Here is a 24,280-nt window from a genome sequence, read left to right on the forward strand (position 1 = left end):
GGGAAAACCAGGAATAAAGACATTGAGAATACACACAGGAGGATCAGAACAGATGTTAAGACTCAGGTTACTAAGACCATTTTAGAAGGTTATCCCACCAGAGGGTGAGTGAGTCAAAGGCTCGTCTTGCTGGGAAAAGCAGCTATGTTTCTGGTGACAGAAGAGCTGGGTCTTGCTTACTGGTAATGAACTTAAGTGAAAATACCAGAGATTTTGTAGCAACAAGAGCTCACCATCAGTCAAGGTACAGACGAGCTGCAGGGATGGGGGTGCCTTTCCCTTCATAATGAAGAGTAAGATCACCCTGCAAAGCCATACCTATATGAGTCTCAGCAGGACACTTGCTCAGTACCGCTGCCACACACAGGCACACATACAAGCAATGCGGAGCCTGGTTCACACCTTCCCAGAACCCATTTGCTGCAAACAATTAACACTGCGCTGCTGCCAGAAAAGCTGTAAGTTGTCTGATGCTCACGGATTTGTTGGAATGAAAGGAAATGAAATGAGAAACAGCAAAGGCTTTGAACTTGAGCACATGCCAGGCCATATCTCCAGCTTTTCTAGAGTTACTGAAGTCAGTGCAGATGTGTTAATTTATATCATTTAAGGCTTGGTCCCAGTGCAAACAGAGCAGCCTCTATACTACAGAATATCTCATCCACATACTTCCAACTTTTCCTGGTAACTTTGCATCAGCCTCCTTCACGATCCCCACATTTGACCCTGTGCTCCTCACACATGATACCCTCTGTCTTCCTTCCTCTTGTGCTACCCCACTTTTCTGCCTCAGCACCTCAGAGCTGCCCATGGGAGCATCCCAACATTGTTAACAAATATATCCATAAGACACACACAGTTGTGTCACCTATTTAGTACAGAATCACCAATTAGTTTTGGTTGGAAGGGACCTCAAAGCTCATCCAGTTCCAACCCCTGCCACAGGCAGGGACACCTTCCACTAGAGCAGGTTGCTCCAAGTCCCTGTGTCCAACCTGGCCTTGAACACTGCCAGGGATGGGGCAGCCACAGCTTCTCTGAGCACCCTGTGCCAGCGCCTCAGCACCCTCACAGGGAAGAGCTTCTGCCTAAGAGCTCATCTCAGTCTCCCCTCTGTCAGGTTAAAGCCATTCCCCTTGTCCTGTCCCTACAGGTCCTTGTCCAAAGCCCTTTCCATGTTTCTTGTAGCCCCTTTAGGCACTGGGAACTATGCTAAGGTCTCCCCAGACCCTTTTCTTCTCCAGGCTGAACAAGCACAACTCTCTCAGCTTGTCTGCATAGAAGCGATGCTCCAGTAAAGGACCTGGGAAGCTGGGATGCTCAAAATTCAATCCAGGAGTCAACACAGCTCCCTTCCCATATACTTAACCCCTGAAAAACATAAAATGGTAATACTTTTCTCTAACTGAAACAGCAAAACCGGTTGCACGAAAGCCTGCTCTGCTGTTAGCAGTGCTGCACTTGGAGTTTGGCATTTATGGTTTTACTAACTCCCAGTTCTCAAGAAATGCATGTCTCCTGAAGACAGCTGTCATGGAGGGACTCTGGGAGCCATGGAGAGCTCTGCACCACACTGTGGTGGATGCTTCTGAAGGCACTCTGCTCAACAGCCAAATGCATGTGAAGAGTCCTGCAAAGAGCAGCTTTGGAGACTCCTGTATGTGCTTTAAGGAAGCTCAGTTATGGTTTTAATCCCATGCACCACCCATGCAACGTTCAACAGCAACAAAAAAGCAGCACATGAAATGCTAGTTTGCAGAGTAACCAGGAAATCGTTTCTCTCCTGACAGATGTGTGCTGCGAGCACAAATACAGGCACAGCCCTCTTAAAGACAGCCCCCTAAAGACACATACCATCAAAGTGACAGTCAAGTCAACCCCAACCCCAGATACAAAATCAAACGGAAACAGAGCAAAAGTATTTTTTAAAATTATGGAAGGATAAATACAGGATTGTGACATAAAATGTCCAGGAATTTACAGTATCTCGGAAACTGCAATGGACTCACATAAATTAACCTACTAATCTCTCCCAGAGGAGCAGAAACAGCGGAGCTGCGGAGAGCAGCAGCAGCAATTCATCACAAGCAGGAGGCTTTGCGCAGGAGTGAGGTGCAGAGGCCAAGAGAGATAGAGCATAAAGAAAGAAAAAGAAGCTGCTGCATAGGAAGTACATTCACAATCATCTGGGGACTGCGGGCTCAATACAGCAGTTCTGGGCACACCTAATCTGCTGGGGTTTGGTTTTGGGGTTGTTTGGGGTTTGTTAATGATCACCTTCCTGTGCCTTCAGCATTCTGCCTATTCAGGCATGCTGCATTTCACCACTGACTGCCTGAGCCCGTGGACAGCTCATAACCACAGCTCCGAGCGATGAGCTCCACCTCTGTTATCTCAGGAGGGGCTTCCCCAGACTCCCCCACGCCACAGCTGCAGGATTTGACGTTTTCCCAATAGAAAGGATTTACAGCAGCTCCTCTTCCCCACACAAAACTCCTTTCTCCGCAGCCAGCCAGGAAGCCAGCACATTTGTCTCCCTGCCATGGCTCCTCCACAGCTGCTTTCGGTTCTTCTGCCTTTCCAACAATGTTTAGTTGGATTACAGCACACAGCCCCTGAATTATTCAGTGTTGCTGAGGTAAGGTGATGTGCTACCAAAGGTGGACACAGCCTTCCTTCTTGGATGGCACATGCCAAGAGAGGTCTTGGGAACAGAGATGAATCATCTGAATTTGATGCTGTGTAGAGGGTTTTTTTTGATGCTGTGGGGTTTTTTCCCCTGCCTAAGGTGATTACAAACAATTAACAGTTTATAAACCCTTTTTTTGATGCAAGCCACAGGTGAGCCCCTGTGCAATGACAAAACCATCAGAATACTGGGGTGCTCAGCAGCTGCTGCCAGGACACCCGCTCTGGCTCTGCCATGGCATAGGGAAGAAAGGATGCAAACCCGTGAAGGGGATGTGCCAGCAGTGTGCGCCTGCAGCCCAGAAACCAGCCGTGTGCTGGCTGCATCCTCAGAGTGCGAGCAGCAGGTTGAGGGAGGGGACTGTCCCCCTCTGCTCCGGTGAGACCCCCACTGCAGTCCTGCATCCAGCTCTGGGGCAACAGCACAAGGGGGAAGTGGAGCTGTTGGAGGGAGTACAGAGATGCTGCAAGGGCTGGAGCAGCTCTGCTCTGGAGCCAGGCTGAGAGAGCTGGGCTGGGTCAGCCTGGAGAAGAGAAGGCTCCTTAAGGGGAGACCTTAGAGCAGCTCCAGTGCCTAAAGGGGATACAAGAAACATGGAGAAGGCTTTGAACAAGGGCCTGTAGGGACAGGACAAGTGGAATGGCCTTAACCTGACAGAGGGGAGACTGAGATGAGCTCTTAGGCAGAAGCTCTTCCCTGTGAGGGTGCTGAGGCGCTGGCACAGGGTGCCCAGAGAAGTTGTGGCTGCCCCATCCCTGGCAGTGTTCAAAGCCAGACTGGAAGGAGCTTGGAGAAACCTGCTCTAGTGGAAGGGGTCCCAGTTCCAGTTTGGAACTGGATGAGCTTTAAGATGCCTTCCAACCCAAACCAGTCTGGGATTCTGTGATCCTATGAAATAAACCACTTCTGGGCAAAGCACATGGAGGTCTCTATTGATGGCAGACATTGCATTACCACAACATAACAGGCAATTTCAGAACTGTAGATGCTTTGCTCTTTTAACATCCAACACAGGCTTTGCACCATAGGAAAATCAATATGAGAGATCCAGGCCTGACTTCAGAGGCCGAGTGCCCCATCTGAATGCACAGTCCTTATAGAGCCCTCTGCTGTCTCGTGTCCAAGCAAGGTACTTTTGAATGTGCCACTGACAGACCACTTCTGGTTTGCTCTTCCCTAGGAGGCATCTGGCTTTGCTGCAGCGATGGGTTTTTCTACAGACACACACAGAGAGTCCCTAAATGTGCCAGTAAGTCAATCAACTGCTTAAAATGAAAATTAGCAACACCTGATATAAAACCAGTCATAACAGATGTGGCAGGTCTTTGGGAAGACCAAGAATGAAGGACGTGGCTGATGTCCAAATCAAAATGCACTGTTCCAAGCTCCTTTCCCAAGAAAGTAAAATGAGGACTTTTGCCGTTGCAGTTTGGAAAGAGCTGGCAACTTCAGCTCTACTATTGCAGCACTTAGATTAATGCAAATATTGATTGACAGCATACCCAGGGGCAGGAAGCCACAGAAATTCTTTCAGCTAATCTCAATTCTTTTTTGTTTAAAACTTCATTGCTTTTCTATTCAGTCCATAACACAAACATAAAACACTGGTTCGGTAACATCCTGGCCCAACATGGGCTCAAACACGATCCGTTTTTAACTGAACACCAGCTAAACCCTCCCTTGCAAATCCTCACCTCCCCTACCTCTTGTTCCACTGAAGCCAGTTCTCTTACAAGGCAATGGGGAAGGCTGATAAGACAGAGATTTCAGCCACTGAGTGTTTCAAAGCAAAAGCAACAACTTCATTGTACAATCCACAGTTAAACGTGGGACTAACACAGGATGTTAATATTTCACATGGGTTTAGAAGGCAACGAACTGTAATCCATCCAGGGTTATTGATCACAAAAATACCACCCTGATTTAAAGGAATCCCTGGAAGAGGTGCAGAAAATAGAGCTGTAATGCCTGACACTATACATATATAGGTATATAGGTATATATAGGTATATTTGTACTCTCTCCTAACTACAGGGAATCACTTATGAGAGTTTGCAGGTAATTTCGGTAAAAAGCTAAACTTAGCAGATATGGCTGCAAACCCACATTCAGACATGTCCCATCTGAACAGCAGTTTCTCACAGGGGCTTCAAAGAAGAGCTGCATTAAAAGAAATCCTGATCTTTCAAATTAGAAGAGCACATGTATAAAAACAATCTGCCTATGGGAAAGTCATGAATCTTTTTCATTTAGAAGTTATCTCAAAACAGACAATAACAATGCCCTGAAACAAACAGGTATTTTCCACCCATGATGGAATCCTTATGCCTTCATTCCAAGCTCTGTCTAAACACAGATGTGCACAGATATGCGATTAGTAGTTTAAGACAGAGGGCTTTGGCAACAAATTGCAGTAAGAATTAGATACTTAAACATCCTCAATCATGCAGATATGATCTAATTGGTGAGAGCAGTATAATCTTGTCAGAGGGCTGGCTCACAATCCCAGACTGGTTTGTGTTGGAAGGGACCCCAAAGCTCATCCAGTTCCAACCCCTGCCATGGGGAGGGACACCTTCCACTAGAGCAGGTTGCTCCAAGCCCCTGTGTCCAACCTGGCTTTGAACACTGCCAGGGATGGGGCAGCCACAGCTTCTCTGGGCACCCTGTGCCAGCACCTCAGCACCCTCACAGGGAAGAGCTTCTGCCTAAGAGCTCATCTCAGTCTCCCCTCTGTCAGGTTAAAGCCATTTCCCTTGTCCTGTCCCTACAGGTCCTTGTCCAAAGCCCCTCTCCAGGTTTCTTGTAGCCCCCTTAAAGCACTGGAGCTGCTCTAAGGTCTCCCCTGAAGGAGCCTTCTCTTCCCCAGGCTGAACCAGCCCAAGTTTACTCTGAGTACACATACAGTTCAGGATATCCCTGCAAAATATGAATCACACTAGCATGAATGCCTTACTTTTCTGCTCTGCTGTACCTGTTTGTAGTACATTTTATTTATGCCCTTCTTTCCCCTCCTCCTCTGGTACTGCATTCATTTAAAACACCCACGTAAAGCAGAGCACCGGCTGGCCCCTATTGCACCAGAAACCTGCACACAAAATGAGACGATCAGATAAAATACCACAGTACTTGCTATTGCAGGGAAGTATCAAACCCACCTGGTCCCCATGGGGAAGCTGGTGTGCAAGGACTTGGGGCATGTTTGGACTCTTGAATGCAAGTAGAATGCCTTTGAATGAAGCAGCTTTACCTCCTTGCCTGTACATAGGTCGTTGATACAGTAATCAGTGCACAAGATCTTTCTCACTACCAGCTTTGTGACAGTTTTATTTTGCATACCAGGGCAATCCCTTACCCCATTGGAAAGATGGGGTCATAGTGGAAGTTTCCAACTGCCAAACAGCAGTGTTTAGAATTAGACTGTTGTCAGAGCTGGAATTTGCCTGCCACACATCCTGTGCCCAGTATTGCACTGCAATATGCTTAGATTTCAGTTAACATTCCTGCAGACAGGTTCACTCAGGAGACAGTCAGAATCCAACTGCAGATGTAAATGCAGACAACTATTGATCACAAAATAACCATGTATTTTGGAAAGGTTTTTGCTCAGCTCTCCTTATGATTATCTTTTACCAGCACAGGAAATGTTTTGCAAAGATAAATTCCACATCCTAAGGAGCACATCTGCTCTCCTTGACCTGTCTACATGCATGGCAACTGTATCAGACAACAAGGCCACCCACACACAATCAAGTCATCTCTACTCACAGCTCTAATGCATCGTGAATGGAAAATTGATATACTTAAAGGAAAAATACCACCACAAAGACTCATCTTACATTTTCCAGTGAGTTCTGACACGCAATACCTGCACTCAGGGAAAGTAGATGCATACATATTCCAGACATAAACACAGAGCAACCACCAGAAGAACAAACTAGCAGGTACCTCCCAGACAAAGTTCTATTTATTCGGTTCAAAGATTTAATCCCTCAGATTTAGGAGGAAGCCCCTGGGTGACACAAGTCAGGTGTGACAGCTTTGAAGTCTTCCCTCTATAAATAAAGCTTCCTGGCTAGGGCTCACTTTTCCTTCCGCTTTAAGGAAGAGAGTACAGAATCTGCTGCCTGTAAAGCTGGACTCTTTCAGTCACTGCCGAGCACATTAATCCTGATGTGTTTAGCATAGGAGTCAGACAGCAGCAGCAGTTTTAATGAGATCAAAGGAAAGAATGGACTTACCAGCACGCTTCCACCAGCCTTTGGCTGCCTGGCCAGGCTCACACCCATCCATTCATCATCTCTGTCTTCTTTGCAGGTCTTGCCACAGAGCATGCCCCGAGAGTTGCCTACAGAAAGAGGGGAAAGGCAGCAAAGCAGAGACATGAGTTTTAAATACCCACCAAAGAATCCCTACAAGAAAAGGGACTGCCCAAACATCCACCTCACAGTGCATTTCTTTTCCCTTTCAGCCTATTAACTCTTGTACACATTAACGGTGACAATACTGTAACTAGGCACCATACAACAGCAACACCACATCTCACCATGAGAAACAAAACATTAAAAGGCTTCAATTTCCTCCATCAGAATCAAGCATGAGGTTTTAGATCAGGTTTACTTTAGGACTCCACCTTCCCCTGACTCAAGACACTACACAAGGGCAATCAAAGTCAGTCCTAAATCTGCATGGCTCTTGCTGAGAAACTTATTTCCTGTAGCATAAAAAAAAGCAAACCCAAGGAATTATGTGCTGCATGATGAGGGAACCCCCTGATCTCCACGTTGCTGGTTACAGCACACATTACAAGACCACCATAAGACCATGTGGAGTCATCCACACACCCTTATTTCAGCGCTGCCTGGAGCAGGCAGCAGTGCTTCCAAGCCCTCACCCACCAACACACTGCAAAGTCACACTGAAACAGGTAGACAATAGACAGCAGCTTAAGGCAAGAAGGGAAAACCCCATCTTTGCCTGGTTACTCCCTGGAGAGAGCAAACAGGGCCACTGAGAGGACACTGGCACCCAGTGGGATGCTATTCCATAATGCTGAAGAGAATATGACACCTTTACTACCAATGCTTAAAATCCATCAGGAGAGGTTGGCAAATCTCTCTCAGTGTCTTGGAGCCTCTTTTGTTGCGAGCCATTTGGATTGGTGGGTTTTTGGTTTCCCCCTTTCTCCCTCCCCCAAGCGTCATAACTACCCACCTCGCCCCATATCCAGCTCAGTGCATCTTCTGTCAGGGTTGGTATGGACTCGACACTTAAACACTGCTCCTGGGGACTGAACAGAGGTGCTGTATTTAGATTCTGCCTTGGGAGCACCAACCAAGACCCTGGAAACCAAAAGCAAAGTAACAAGTAATTAATTTCAGGAGAAGAGGCTGGAATAAGCAACCAAACAACAGCAAGGTTCACACTGACAGAGCTTCCCCAGCAAAAGGACTTTTCTCAGCAGCTTTGTGAAATGATGACACTGATTCAAACTGAAAACACCATGCACAATAAAGGCATTTTCCCCCAGTGAAGCCACAAATACTTTAACAAGTTAAATTTCCATTAAGATTGCAACACATTTAAAGTAACCCCCCACACACACCCTGCCCCCTGAAAGCATTTAGGAAGGTATTAGAATGGACAACAGCAGCTGCATCTATTTTTCCTAAGTTTTAGCTACATCCCTATCAGCCCAAGAGCTAACACAATACACACACCCACGAGAGGATGGAATCTGAACCTGTGTGCTTGCCACCCAGCCAAAGCTTTGTTTAGGAAGTTGAGGCACCCCCTGCTCAGAATATTTCATGTAATCACAACTTTAAAGAACAGCAAAAACCCCAACCAGCAATACAAAAGCAAACCTCTTCCATGATGCGCTGCTATCAACCAACATTTAGCATTAAGGCTGTGAAGGCTGTTTATCCCACATGAGAGCTAGTGTCTCTGTGAAGAACCAATGTACAGCTCTGACCATAGGGTTCCTTAATGTACCCTTGAAAGATGATGAACACTTTTTAATCACTTGTGTTATGATCCAGTTACCTGTTTAGCAAGTTGGCAGCTGCTTGTACCCTAAGGGATGCTTTTTGAGGAGGATTACAGGGGAAGCACAAGTATTAAGGGAGCCCTTATAATGCCTCCTCATTAAAGGGATAATCTTTCCCACCTGATTGTGAGCCAGGATGTGGGCACACGAGGATGAGGAGGGAGGTTACGTAGAAGGAATGCACTCCAGGGAGGAAGGTGGGGAGCACTGGGTAGTTTAGTATCACTTCTGCTGATGCTCTCACACTGTGAGGCAGGGCAGAGTTTCTGCAGGTAACAACATCCTTGCTGAAGTTAAGCCCAGGGCTGGAAGTAAAGGCAACCATCTCTAAAGGGCTAAGCCTGCAGCACCCACATGTGTGGATTCAGGCTGCTACCTGGGAGGCAGCAGCAGCTCAAGGAGATGCAGCTCTTGGTTTAGCCACTAAAGGGGTTAAGAGCTACTGGTACAAAGTCAGCCCTCATGCACAGCCCACCATGGCACAGATGGACAACCCAGCACCAGCCCCAGAATGGAAGCTTTCCCTGTTTTCAACAACTTTCCTTCATCCTCCAATTTAAAGTTCCATCCCCAGCCACCACCCATCATCTCCATCCCAGCACACACAGGGAGACCCAAGACACAAGGCATGCACCTATACAGGGTCAACCTCAGCTACCTGGAAGAGCTGCTCCTGCATCAGTCTGGCCTACACCAAACAGCAGCACATCTCCATTCCCTGGAAACTGCCCTGTGGCACTTGGAAATGTATTTACAGAAAGAAGAGGAAAGGCCTACATTAAATGACCATTTTCTCCAACGTTTCACGCACTAACCTGTGTCATTTAGAGAAGTTAGATAGGGCTGCACTCTACAACACAAGTGTTTTCACAACTGCGAAGAATTAATGTCTGAAATACTTAAATTGCTAAAAACTACAAAGCCTGCACACATTTGGGAGTGAGTGCAAAGGAGCCTGAAATAACAGCTCCAAATGGAAATCCCACTAGGCAGGCGGCAGGCAGAAAATCAAATGCCAATCATTTCATTTACACAGGCGATGAATGCATGTCATTCACTTATTGACATTCATGAGGTCTAACAAAAATAAATAGGGGGGGATATTAGTAGCTTAAAGAGTTGCAGGTTCAAATTGCAAATGGCAGGAAACTGTTTCTATGACCTGTTAGAACAATAAGATAATGTAGGCAGCACCAACCTCAGGTTTAAAAGAAGCTTTGCCCTAACCTAAGAAAAGTAAATATGATTCAGCAATTAGTGCACATGATACCCCGGGTTGCAGAATGCAAGATGGAGATGAAGGAGCCTACATTACAAAGACTCTTCAGCTCTCTTTAAACAGCTGAATGGGAAAAATTGATTATGAATGACTTGAGTAGGCTACTGGCACAGACAATATTGCTGCCTTGAGCAAATATGCCTTTTGAAAAGAAAACGTCTACTGCTGTTTCTTCATGTGCATTGAGCAGAAGGAATCAGCCAGTAAAAGCAACTGGTGGTGTGTGCCAAAAGCAGATCTATTTTGGATTGTCCTGAATGTCCATACATTCAAATTTGGTATTTCACCTCCATCACACACTGTGTCATCCTAGGATCTTGTCTCATGCTTTCATTCTTGCACACAGATCCCAGCAAGTGAAACATTTGGAGATCTGCTGTTCTGTCTGCCATGATGAAGTACTGGGGTCTAAATCAACATGAGAAACAGTAGGCAGAGATCATTTATCCTTCTCTTCTTGCATTTATACTCACCCACTCAAAGACAAACGCACTCATCTGTATAGAGACAACTACACAGCTCTGTAGCTAGAAACCATCACATTTCAGCAGCAGCCAACATTAAAGGATGAGAAGCAGCTTTCTTAGCCCACAGGGGAATCCACACCTCCTGAAAATTATTTCCTGCAGAACATTGGCTATCACTTTGCTGGTGATTGGCCCTTGGGACATACAGATTTGGAAATTAAGTGCTGCATTTAGCAGAAGGAACAGTGAAGGGAAGTGTCGAGCTGACCGATGGCATGGAGAGATGCCAAGCACATTAAGCATCAGCCTCCAGCACGCCAGCAGCGATTAGGCGATCGCAGCTCAAGGACTGGGGATTGTAGGTACCTCACCTCACCGTAATGTTAAGTGGCAGAGAAGTAAGTCTTTAAATATCCTCACATACCACAGCTGATTTCACAAGCAGCACCAGTGGAGGGTGCACCAACAGCACAGCCCAGCTGAGTTCATTCTCTTCAGAGAGGTCTCTGTCCCTTGTAACAAAAAACCCAGTGATTCATCCATTACGTGCAGAGCTAGAAGCAGGAGGGCTGTTATCTGGATAGCAGATGGATGACCTGTGACCAACAAGATCAAGCCCCAGCTCACCAAAACACCACAGCGGCATCTAAAGCATCACTACATCATTTGTGCAACGCAGCATCATTAATGCAACACCCAGCCTCCACAGGGTCAGCCGGTTCCTGCACCTTCCTTCTGGTTGCACACAAAGTACAATCATGCTAAAAGGGGATACAAGAAATCTGGACATCTTTTGACAAGGGTCTGTAGGGACAGGTCAAGGGGAATGGCTTTAACCTGACAGAGGAGAGATTGAGATGAGCTCTCAGCCAGACATTGTTACCCATGAGAATGCTGAAGCACTGGCACAGGGTGCCCAGAGAAGCTGTGGCTGCCCCATCCCTGGCAGTGTTCAAGGCCAGGCTGGACAGAGCTTGGAGCAGCCTGCTCTAGTGGAAGGTGTCCCTGCCTGTGGCAGGGCTGGAACTGGATGAGCTTTAAGGCCCCTTCCAACCCAAACCATTCTGTGATTCTATGCACACATATTGGTCAGCCTGAGATGCAGAACAGCCTTTGTTATTTCAGCAGCAGTGCAATCCTGTGAAGATCAGGGTCGAAGAAATGAAGCAACAGCACAGAAACCAGACTCGTTCCTTATTGTAAACCTCACAGCAGGACATCGTGCAACTAAACTGACTCCATTGCTTTGTCGTGCCAGATCGTGTTGCCAGAAAGGATAAAATTGTTACCCTGAAGTTGCTAAGGGATTTGGGGGTGTCAGCTAGAAGGAGGCATAGGGAGAAGAAAGGAGAGAGATAAAAGTAGCATTTCAAAGGAGAACAGTAAGAAATGTCTCATTATTAACATTTTTAACAGGGCAAAAATTGACATTTGTTTCTTTTTAAGCTGTCTGGGGTGGTTTCTTGCTTGTTACTCCAGTCTTTACTCCAAGCTTCAAAATTACATCCAGAGAACAGAAGCACTTCAACTTGTCTCTGCTCCAAATGCAAGCAGCCACCTGGTTCCTTACTCAGCTGAAAAAGGCAATGACGGGGAACTGGGTAAACCTTTCAGGATTTACAGCCATAAAACCCACTTAAGGAAGGAAAAGGAGACATTGTCAGAAGTACAATAACCTCAGCCCATCTGTGATGACAAACTTTCCTTGAGACAAGAAGTGTGCAAAAACAACTCCTAAATGGAAGCATCGCCACAATTAACTACTTCAGACAAGTCAAAGGCACTGATTTACTCCATCATAATGAAGGTTGAACACCCATGCTCCAATATGTGTCAATGGCTGTGTGGCAGCCTAACTATCCACATTTATCTGAGGTAATATTTCAAGGCAAATATTTCTCCTTCTCCCTTTCTTTCCTCCTGCAAGAACACTTGGCTTATATAAATCCTCAGGAATCACCAAGCCCTGAATCAGTTTACTGGAACCCTGCAGGCCTATGTAGGTAATATAGACAGGTGCCTTTGTGGTGTTGGAAAACAGCTGAAACACTGAAGAACCTGGTCATATAGATACCATTTTAGTATAAACCAGTGACTATATATACAGACACACTGATATGTAGACACACACCAGCACACAGACAAGCTTCTGGGAATAACACACTCTCATGATCAGAAGTGCATTAGGTGATTATCAGGCCCTAGTGGAATAAAGAGCAAGAAGCCCTTGAACTATCATGATAACACCCTGAAATGCTTGAGCACATATTAACACATTAAATAATGTTAGATAGGCAGGACCCCTATCAGCCTCAGATACGATCAACCACATTTTTGCAGGCTCACATAGTGCACAGCTCACCAGGCAAGCTATGAGTGCCCAGAATATCACTGTCTGAAGTTAGCTTAGCTGAACTATTGCCCATTGTGGGATATCAGCCAGACTTGAGGAAACTGAAATCATAACTCTTCTTTGGGTATATAAAAGCTACAAAGGTGAGAAGAAAATGGGCACACAAACCCAAGCAATAACTCTACAACTACTAACAGGAGGTGTATGCTACAATGGGTTGAATAGAAAACATTTTTACTACATACATAACAGACTTCAGCCTTTCCCCAGAATATCACATTTACAAGAGAACAGAGGGACACAGAATATACAAATTACCCACTACAAGCCAGTTAAGGAAATAGCTCTATAGCTACATCTTTGCACACAAAAGCTTCAACACACTAAAATCTGTCAAATCTGAAAAATGGCATGAATTTTACTAAGCATTTCCCACTGCACTCATCCAATAAACTAGGGTTGTATCTTGTATTTCAATACCCTGCAAGTGGTAACCAGTTTAAACTTGAAATCAGAGATTTGATGCTCCAAAGGGATGCATAAGATTCTGTACAGTATAAATATGGTTTAAAAGAGTACTATATAATCCTTGACCTCAAGTCTAAGAGGCATGTGCACATTAAGAGCACAGCTGTGGAGAGTAAACTAGAATTAAGGAGAGAATTAAAAACATCACCCAGACTTCTTAGCCTAGCCTCTGCTGGGCACAGGATTTTAAAGCACCCATAAAAACAAACTCCACAGTCCACAGTGAAAAGAGGAGCTTCTCCATCAGCAGTGACAATCAGGCCCTCATGATTTTGGACAATGACAATGTTGACCATCTTAAGACTTGTTAACCCTTCTGGGTGATAAGGCAGCAACTCTTTTATTGAAGACCACTTCATGATCTTAGATACTTGTTTATTCCTGGGTGCTGAGAGCCAGGGCTCCATTCTTCCATGCAGAAGTTTGCAGAATTGGCTTTTTTACTTCCAAATACCAGACTTACAGATGCCTGCCTTCAGATGGATGTCCAACACTGCTATTGCAGCATCACTGCCAAATAAAGTGGGATGCTTGGGAGACTCCCCTCCCTAGTTCATCTCCCCTTCCAAACTAAAAATCCCAAGTGCTATCTGCAGATAATTCCTATTATCAATCAGCATAACAGACACCTTCACAAGGCGCAACAAATCATTTCAATTCCACCCCATCAATAGACCAGCATCTCATTTGCACCACTGTGCATCCCCAGCAATCTGTGTGGAACACAAGTGGCTTTCAGCCTCTGCACCCTTCGTTGATTCCTGCCCCAAGTTAAGCATTGCTTTAACTGAGAGCTTTTCTTCTCCCAAAGTGCCTTTCCTCTATGAAGTCTTCTGATAAGTCCTTAAAAATGAATGCTCCATGAAAGCCACTATGGAGCAGGGCAGAGCATACAACTGCTTGAACTAAAGGGTGTGAAAGAAATTCATTTTTAAAGAACTGGACGCCAGCATGAATACATTTATTTATATCACAGTGCTCCACAGTTCCAACATCAATAGCTGAGTGATGGGGCCGTATCTCAGCGTTAAAGATAAAGCCAAGCTTTGTGGACGTTTATTGGCAGCAGCGGCTCCTGCTCACATTCAAAGTGCACCAGATGACATCGACTAGGTCCAATTAAGCGAAATCAGTTTTAATGCTAACAAAGAGCCTCTGACCCAGACAAGAGAGAGACGGACTGCGTTCCAAGGCTCTTTTCACTGAACGGGAAAAACAAGCAGCTTGCCAGTTTGCATAATTTTTTGAGATGTAGACAAACTTTCTATCATAGTTCATTCTTGGCCGTTTGTAAGTTACACAGACGTTTCCTCTGCGGCCCCCCACGCCAACAGCGGGCACTCGGCGGAGGCAAACGCCGTCTGATTCGGGAACGTCCTTCCAGCCATCGGGATTTCCTCCCTGGAGGTTACCGCTGCTAAAATTCCTCCCGTTTAACACGGCACGACCCAGCTTCCTTCACACCCCACGCGTTTTCTGTCACGGGGATCAGCTACTACATGCTTCCCGCAAGGAACACCACCGCCCGGGACAGCGAGCTCAGGATGCCAGGGAAGGGGCCCCCACCGACGTTAAAACACAGCACACCGGGGGGGGGGGGGGGGGCGGGGGGGAATGGAGAGCGATTCGGGTGACACCGGGACCAATCCCCCGGCACACAGCAGCGGGGAACAGCCGTGCCCGGTGCCGCTTTCCGCGCTGAAGGAGATGCGCTGCCGCGGGGGACCGCGGTACTCACCACCGCGTGCTGTCGTGGTAGTGCTGCAGCACCGAGTACCCGAAGAAGGAGCCGTTGGGGCCCTGGAAAACCACGGGGCGACCCAGGTCCACGTTGTAGCAGCGCGCTAGGGACACCCACAGCAGCGCCCAGAGCGCCCAGAGCACCCGCGCCCCGCGCCGCCGCGCAGCCGCCGGCATCCTGCGAGCCCCAGGGGCGCAGCCGCCCGTCCCGGCGCTGCTGAGCGCTGAGCCCCGGCCCGACCAGCGCCGACTCCCAGGCGGGGCTGCAGGGAGCGGCGCTTTTGTGCCCGCCCCGCGGCTCAGCTCCGCTCGGCTCCGCTCGGCCCGGCCCCGCTCCGCTGCTCCGCTGCGCCCCGCGCCGCGACGCGCGGGGACTGCGCGCCCCGTCCGCCCCGCTCCGCCGGCGCCCCCTGCCGGCTGCTGGCGGCACAGGCGGCGGGACTCGCTACAGCCGCACGGTCCGCTCTATCCGGCACCTGAACGCGCGGAGCTCCGGTCCTCCTGCCGTCCCCCTCTCCCATACAACAGCCCTGCGGCTGCCGCTCGGACACGGTCTCCCAACCTGGTTCCACTCTCATCAGCAACGCCAAAGCAGCGACCGACCCTTGAGGCCCAGCGTCTGGAGGGAGAAGGGGGATGTCGCAAAGCTGGGGTGCAGAAGGAGGCGTCGGAGGAGACCGATCTGCCTCCCCCCGCTTGGCTCGGGCCACCAGACTTTCTCTGGGACCGCCAGCCCTGCCTTGGAGTTAGGGTAGTGCAAATCCTTTCTTCTTCATGAGAGTGCACCAAGAGTTATGAAGAAGTAAACATTTTGCAGTCCTAAATGTAAGTGGTGCAGTGCTCAGCATCAAATGAAAAGTCATTTATCAATAACCTCAGCCTTTCGTGTATGAGCAAACTGAAAGGACCAAAGAAGTTGTGAATGCCCCATCCCTGGCAGTGTTCAAGGCCAGGTTGGACGGGGCTTGAAGCAACCTGCTCTAGTGGAAGGGTGTCCCTGCCTGTGGCAGGGGGTTGGAACTGGAGAAGGGACCTCTTTAAGGTCCCTTCAAACAAACCAGTCTGGGATTCTGTGAGCAATATGCTCATTAGTGCCCGGAGTGAGAACAACAGAGCATTTACCCCCTATTAGCAGGGAGACTTATAACAATTAATGAAAAGATTTTAATGTGGGGTTATAACTGTGCAATCAATATGGATAAAATTAATCTGATTTAGGCAGAAAGTCAATATACTGTGAGAAAGCAAAGGCCACAAATGCCACATGATCCCGTCAGCACTGCTGAGACAAATTCCCTGCCTTTTGAAGCAAGAAAGTCATGAGGCTTTTCAATTAATTACCCAAGCACTGGATGATGTGTTTGACAGCGTTAAAGGGAACATGGGCTGAAACACGGGGAAAAGGAGGGGTTCAAAGTGAAGCAGCTGGATGACATGAATGAAACTCCTCCTTAGAGGACTCTGCAATACAACTCATTCATAGGGTCATAGAATCTATGAGGTTGGAAATGATCACCAAGTCCAACCGTTTCCCAGCACTGCCAAGGCCACCACTAACCCATGGCAATGAGGGCCTCATCTACACAGTGTGTGAACACTTCCAGGGACAGTGACTGCAGCACTGCCCTGGGCAGCCTGTTCCAATGTCTGAGCACCCTTTAGGGAAGGAATTGTTCCTCATCTCCATCTCCATCTAAACCTCCCCTGGTGCAGCTTGAGGCCGTTTCGTCTTGTCCTGTCCCTTGTTTCTTGGGAGCAGAGAGCAGCCCCCTCCTGGCTCCATCCTCCTGTCAGGCAGTTGTAGAAAGCTATAAGGTCTCCCTGAGCCTTCTCTTTTCCAGACTAAACTCCCCCAGGTCCCTCAGCCCTTCCCCATCACACTTGTGCTCCAGGCCCTGCACCAGCTCCATTGCCCTCCTCTGGCCCCGCTCCAGCACCTCAATGTCTCTTTTGTAGTGAGAAGCACAGAACTGAACACAGGATTCAAGGTGCAGACTCACCGGTGCCCAGAACAGGGGGATGATCACTTCAGCTGGAGGTACAGAACTGTGTCAGTCCATAAAAATCTTCAGCTCCCCATTCCTGGCAAGAAAGACTGTCCAGAGAAAGGCTAGCAGTGCCATGCTTCCATCCACTCCTGTCTTTTCCTGGGCATCCAAATACTGCAGTCATGTCACAAGGCTTAATCCAAGAGAAATTCTGTCAGTCCAAGCAGAAACAGAAACTGCCTGCCTCAATGGTGTAGGACAAAATCCTGGCATGCCATTTACGAACCCAATAGGAAGCATCTAATGCCGGTGACAATGTGATAATAATGTACTGTTACATGAATATAATGATAGAAATAAGGGCCAAAACCAAGGAATAACACATCAAATCTTGTGCCAGCCCTTTGCATCAAAAAATTCAAACTAGGAATAGCTGGATCTGCGTTTCTGTATTCATGTTCTCACTGCTTGAGCTTCCCTGTTTGCAGGATCTGGGGAGCTCCATGGGACCATCACTGAAGCACACCCTTGACAATACCTGATTTGTAGAGCTAAGTATAAACAGAATGAAACAACACAATTATGTTCTGACTGTGGAAATGGAAAGAACAAAATACATCAAATGCAAGAGGAATTACTTTTGCTAGGTAACATGTTCAGGTTATGTTCCCACTGGAAAACTGTCTCTTACCTTTCTTGCAGAGCTCTGGTAGAGCTTTCCAGACGGGTTGAGAATCCACAAAGTTTTGTCTGAGTGGAACATAGAGCCAATGCAAATCTTAGGTGATAGAGAAGCTGATGATTTAATCAAAAATCATTGTCTCATAATAATAGCTAAAAGAGTGGAAATATAGAATTTTAAAAGCCTAATATGCAAAAACCAATTGTACCTTTCCAGGTATTTGAGGGATTTCTGTTCTTAAACTGCTCTGTTTCAGCAGCAACCCAGTTATTTAGTGATCCAGCCTCACCATTTGTCTATCCCCTTGAAAACTTTGCACTAACATTGCACTTAAACACTTGCCCTGGCTTTCAATACTGAGCTGCATTTCAGCCTGATTTATGGTCAGTTTGTGCCCAGATGAAAACTTATCATATAATGTAAAACATATTTATAAAGCATTTATCATACGCTGCATACCAGTCTCTGAAGGAGCCAAGATCTGAGCCAAATCAATGGAAAAAATCCATTTTTCCCCCTTTGATGAAGTGGTGGGGTTTTTCCTTTCTTACTTTAGTACATGCAGATCTCTGCATTTTCTTACTCATGCAACAGAGCTGAACTCGACAGTCTCCTCAGCTATGCTCTCTGCTTCGTTGTTTAAATGCTTAAGCTTAAATTAATGCTTAAATATGAGTGGGCTCTATTGACCTATGGGGAACTGAACAGCAGACCCAAAGCCAAGCACGTGCTTAGGGAGAATCAGGACTCAGGCTCCCTTTCAGATACGCTGCTAACAACAAGTAGTTGTCATGTTTTGCACCTCTCAGCTTCCCTGACAGCTGTCATATGTTTGCTTATTCGTGATTAGAATCACAGCCTTGCTCTGTGTATTCATACACTATATATTTAACAATGCCCATACACCAAATGCACACAGGCTTCTTTAGAATTGCTTTTGGTCTTGCTAGTGGGTATGACAAGCAATGGATCAAAAACCTTTTATCACCATACAAGAGGAGATGCACTTTTATATGGCAATATTCTGTAAGCTACTCCTCTGTGTCCAGTTCTGGACACAGTATGAGAGACACATGGAGCTCCTGGAACAAGTCCAGCAAACGGGTACTAGAATGGGGAATGGTCTGGAGCATCTCTCCTGTGAGGAAAGGCTAAAGGAGCCCAGTCAGCCCAGAGAAGAGAAGGCTGTAGAGGGAATCTGATCAATGTATGAGAGTATGTGATTAGAGTGTGTCAAGAGGATGAGGCAAGACTCTTCTCAGTGGTGCCAGGTGATAGGATGAGAGGCAACAGGCGTGAATTAAAACACAGGGAGTTCCACCTGAACATGAGAAAGAATTTGACTGTGAAGGTGACTGAGCACTGGAATAGGTTGTCCAGAGAGGTTGGGGAGCCTCCTTCCCTGGAGATATTCAAGAGCCCTCTGAGAGCAGTCCTGAATGTGCTGCTGTATCTGACCCTGCTTGAACAGACAGGTTGGGCTAAATGACCCCCAGTGGTCCCTTCCTGCTCATCCATTCTGTGTATCTATGTTATAAGGAAGGCAAGTGGATAAAAATCCAAATATAAGACATAGCAATATATTCCAAAAGCAGATGCGATGTGACTCAGGTGGTTACACCTCAAATATACGTGCCAACTCCATCTTAAGTAGAATGATGAAGAAATCTTGTTTCCTTCATTTCCACTGATGCCCATCAGGACTACTGTGGGGAAGATCTCAGGTTATCAAGGTACAAGAGCTATGGTTAAGGAAAAGTGAAGCTCCACCAGTTCAGAGAACCTGAGGCTGGACTTTCAAAAATGGTTAAGAGATAAAACCCTTCTCCCATCAGTAGCTACAGGGGAGCTCCAGAAATACAACCTGCACTACACCAAAGCTAGCCTTTGTCAGTACCTCCTAAGCAACCACTGAAACACAACTGAAGCCCTAAAGCATAACTCATGGGTATCCCCATGCTTAAGAAGGGTGATAAGGTCTTAACTGGATTCTCTTGCTAGCATTGTCTCTTGCCTAACTTCATGGTCCTTGGCTAACTAGTGAGTTCTCACCCATAGCTTAATTAAACTCAGACTAGATGAGGCTGTTGAATGCATCATACAAGTTGGACAAAAACGTGACGCTAGCTTTCAGAAGGCATTGCCCCAGCCTATGGTTTTTCTCCATAATCTTCTTAGTAACTTCAAGGGGATTATAAAGGAGATGAATGCTGAAATTATGAGTTTTTCCCAGAAGAGCTCCTCTTTACTGCAAGCCCTGGGACTCCAGGGAGAAGTGTGAGGCTACCTGGAGAAATACATCAAAGAGAAATGATAAATCAAAACCCCTTAAAGATTACCACGCTTTGCCCAGGCACCAGGAGGGGATTAGACCTGCCACAGGAACAGCCATTTCTACATCAGGCTGCCAAGAATCCAGGTATCTGAGACACAGAGACACAATGGATCCTTATCACAGTTTTCTGATGTAGCTTAACCCCAGTCATTATCCTAGTTGCCCCCCTCCAACAGCTATCTCTATCTCCTAGAGGATCCCCTGCACAATGATACAGAAAAGAACCAACTCACTGCAATGCTGCAACAAAAAGGAGAAGTTTTAAATGAAATCCTGCAAGCATTGCCTCCCATGTGAAAATCCCACTGATTTCAACCTGCCCGTTTCCAGCACTAAGCACAGCCCAAGTTTACTCTTCCCCAAGGTAGCAAAAGCCACCTTGCAGTCTGCTTTACAATGCCATCACAGCAATTTATGGAGTCGCTGCTTTACAGAACACTGACACTTCCCACTAGCTGTGCTGTGGCCATACTCAGACAAGTAAGTGATGATGAGATCTATAGAACAAATAGAGTATTATAAACCAGGACCTTAACTATTGTCCTGGTGGGGTGCTTTACTTTATTGGTGTTGCTGCACGTGGCGGTGGATTGGAACTAGATGAGCTTTCAGGTCTCTTCCAACCCAACCCATTCTATGGTTCATTTTTCAGAAACAGTTTTAAATCTAAGTGGAATTAACTAGACTTAAAGATTTTATCAACTTAGATGCCATTAAACTTAGGTGTCTTAGTCTTCTATGAAATTACAGCTTAAAACAAAGATGTTAGGCATATAATTATAAAGAGACAGTTGATTATGGATTTTATCTCATTTCACTACACCAAAACAAAAATCATAGTTGGGAAACATGCATATAGATATGAGAAAGTCACACAACACCAGCCATATGGTGTATCCTTCCATTTGCTATATTTCTGCAGGATACTAAGTCTCACTGATTCACACCTTGAAGTCATGTCTCTACTTCCCTTTTCAGCCTCCATTTCTAAAGCTGTTAGCCTGAGACAGATCCTGGTGGTCACACGAGCTTTGGCCACTTGTTGAAAGGCCCAGTTTACACTGCAGCCTTCAAAGGTTTTCCTTGGCATTCTTGGCACATCTGCTTTTCATTAGCCAGCCACTCAGTATTTATTTTTGCACATGTTAACTATCATATACTCCTTGTGTGAAAAGTTCAGGTGAACAATAATCTATTTATTGTGTCTTAGAGATCCAAACCTGTTCTCCCCACACAGAAAAGACACTTTTTGCAGTTGGGTGTGTGGGCACTCAAAGCTTGAGCCCTTCACCAAGCAATTTGGGATACAAGGACTCTTCTAGAATACAGTTATTCCTAAATTGTCTACAATGCCATGGCTTAATTCATTGTGTGCTGCACATAGAAAGAGGCAAGAATGCCCAGGCTTTGGGGAATAAGCTTATGAAATTAAGGGGTCACTCCTGAAAGATGCTGAGTGAGTCACAAAAGGAATTAAAAGTCGCAGAATTTTGCCCACAGGCTGGAAATAATTCCATCATTTGTAGTAGGAAGGGTAACTGCCCTGTGGGTTATGGGTTATCTGAGACACATTTACACTATTGCTTTCCCTTATTGTGCACTGTATTAGTAGTAATTGGTTATGATATCAATTGCCATACAACAATTTGTCATTTTACCCAGTGTCTGGATGTAGCAGGGGGAGGGCAGAAAATAGAATACTCTTATCCTGAAGAGCCTACGCTTTTAACAAATGAGAGTAGAAACAGCATAGTTATTCAGCTCAATAATGTGAAATTTGAGCATCTGGATAGCAAGAAGGATGCTGTGTTGATGCCAGTAATTGAAAGAAAACAAGAACCCAAAACAAAAACTGAAAAACAAAACCCCACCCTCTAGGACAATTATTTTTGCAGATATATTTCAATATAAATCAATGGAATTAAGAATAGAATCTGTAATCCCCAGAGTGATGTTCACAGCAAATAATGCAAAGAGAGAAGCATGGCAGTTATGATATCACAGCAGGCTCTCGTGTTTATGAGCAACATTATTCATACACCTCAGTAACGGGCCCTAGTATAAGAGAGATTTGGGGAAGAATTTGGCAGTAAGAACCCCGTTATCCCATAGACCAGCCAAAAAATAAGACAAATGTGGAGGTTGATGTGACAGTTCCATCGTTCACCTGCTGATTTCTACTGAGTTGCTTCTAGCATCACTCTGTTAAAACAAAGTTGCTCGCCCCCAGCCCCCTCGCTCCACTGATGAGGATGACCATGCAGCTCTAGCAACATTGGAAAAGGCTCAGGATGTCTTCCAAAATGGAGACAGCCACTATCATGCCCAAGCTGTAAAACTGGAGTTTTGGTGAAGGCTCCTCCATAAGAAGTAAACCATAGAATGATGGAATTGTTGGAAAGAACCTTAAAGCTCATCCAGTTCCAACCCCTGCCATGGGCAGGGACACCTTCCACTAGAGAAGGCTGTTGTTGCAAAAACTCCCTCTCCAGGTTTTTTGTACTCCTTATGGGTATTTACAGACCTGCATGTTCCAGATGGAAGCAAGCCATGCTTCTGTGCTCAGCAGCAGCACCCACAAACCTGGGACCAGGCTGGTTTGGCTGGTCACGATGTGCACGGAATCAGGTGAGACGTTTAATTACTTCCCTGACACAAAGTAAATTAGTCCAGGCATCCCAGTGCGATACATTAAACAAACTATGCCCACAATTATTTGACAGGAGCAGTGACATGAGAAACAAGCAAAGTTTAATTGTCACCTTGTCAAAAGGGCATGAACTGAAGTTATTTTTACCTCCTCTTGCCCACCGAGTTTATTTGGTTCCCTAACTATAGCATGCCATTACTGCAGCCACAAAGGGCTTTCTGAAAACCACCAGGATCCTGCTGAAGGATGCCTATAACAATATATAAATTGGCTTCTATTTTTAGTCAATATTAGAGCTTATCTAAAGTAAACGTTAATTCCTGGTTCCCTATAGTCAGCATCCCTCCCAGGAATACACACTCTTATTGTCAACCTAAAAATAAGCTGATGACCTCATGCATCTGCCTCTTGTGCTCAGTCTCCCTACACTACATAAAACAAGCAGCAGATCCACGCTGTCTGAAAGTCACCCTCACCTTCTGCCTGCTTGAAACCTTTTTTCCAAGGATAAACTGATGCACAAGCCCTGGACAGGGTCAGTGCCAGAAGGTGTGAGGTCAAGTCCAGCTCGCCAAGCAGAGAGGCTGTCTCAGATCACTAATCCTCCCCTGCTCCTCTATTACTGTACCAAGCAAGTCACATAAAACCCCCATCCATTAAAAAAACCTCCAGATGGAGGTGGGACAGGCCCATTGATAAAGGCACACCATGATTCCCAGGCACTTGGATGGTGGGTTTGTATTTATTGACTGGTTGAATAAGAAGAGTGCTATAAAACAAGCACAACTTCCATGAATACTTTTAGGTAATATGTGGATAACCTTGTCTTAAGGGAAAATATGGGCAAGCTGCATGTCTTTTGCTCACCTATATTTACAGCAACATTTTTATTGTACCAGCCTAGAAATAAGGTCCCACCATGGCAGAGCCTGCATAAAACACACAGAAACTGGCTTCACCTCAAAGAGTTTAATACCCTAAGAATAACCACGTCCTGCATAGACCATGCGAGGAAGAATCTACACTTGGCTAAGTTAGGCACCTGCTGTACTGAATCTATGGTTAGATCAGGTTTTAATGCAGTGAGTAACAGCACTGAAACGTCGGGGCTGAAGCGTACAGTGCTTTAAATAACGCACAGATAACACTGATTTAGCTGCAGGACTTCAAGGTGAGGACAGTTTCTTTCCATGTGGAAACACTTTTCAGGGAAGTCAAAGCTAGAATTCAGTGTGGGAAAGCAAACCATTCCCTCCCTCTAGATATCAGCTTACTTTTATTTCATTACCTTAAAGGAAGACCCTAATCTTTCACCTCATCCCTTTTTGCCTCATTTTTGCCACTCATTTATTCACTGTTCTAAAAGGGCAAGTGGAGGGGAAATAACCTCCATTACTTTGAAGACATACTACTCTGCATATTACAAGTTCTAGATAGCCAGCACAACATATTCCCATAAGAACTTCTGGATTGTGTGTGTTTTCTTTTTGTACAGTGTGCAATTTAGTTGTTTCAAG

At 46.0% G+C, this 24,280-nt stretch overlaps 1 protein-coding gene across 1 annotated transcript in view; it reads right to left on the minus strand.

Annotated features, from left to right (window-relative positions):
* ITGA9 (integrin subunit alpha 9) overlaps nucleotides 1-15,285 on the minus strand; it is a 213,540-nt gene extending 198,255 nt beyond the window's left edge. The window contains exons 1-3 of the mRNA XM_034062975.1: nucleotides 15,107-15,285; nucleotides 7,904-8,031; nucleotides 6,931-7,037 (exon numbers count right to left, since the gene is read on the minus strand). Of these exons, the coding sequence (XP_033918866.1) occupies nucleotides 6,931-7,037; nucleotides 7,904-8,031; nucleotides 15,107-15,285 (414 nt within the window). The remainder of the gene's footprint in view (nucleotides 1-6,930; nucleotides 7,038-7,903; nucleotides 8,032-15,106) is intronic.
* Nucleotides 15,286-24,280: the final 8,995 nt, after the last annotated feature.

Source organism: Melopsittacus undulatus, chromosome 1 (genome assembly GCF_012275295.1).
Source record: "Melopsittacus undulatus isolate bMelUnd1 chromosome 1, bMelUnd1.mat.Z, whole genome shotgun sequence".
NCBI lineage: Eukaryota > Metazoa > Chordata > Aves > Psittaciformes > Psittaculidae > Melopsittacus > Melopsittacus undulatus.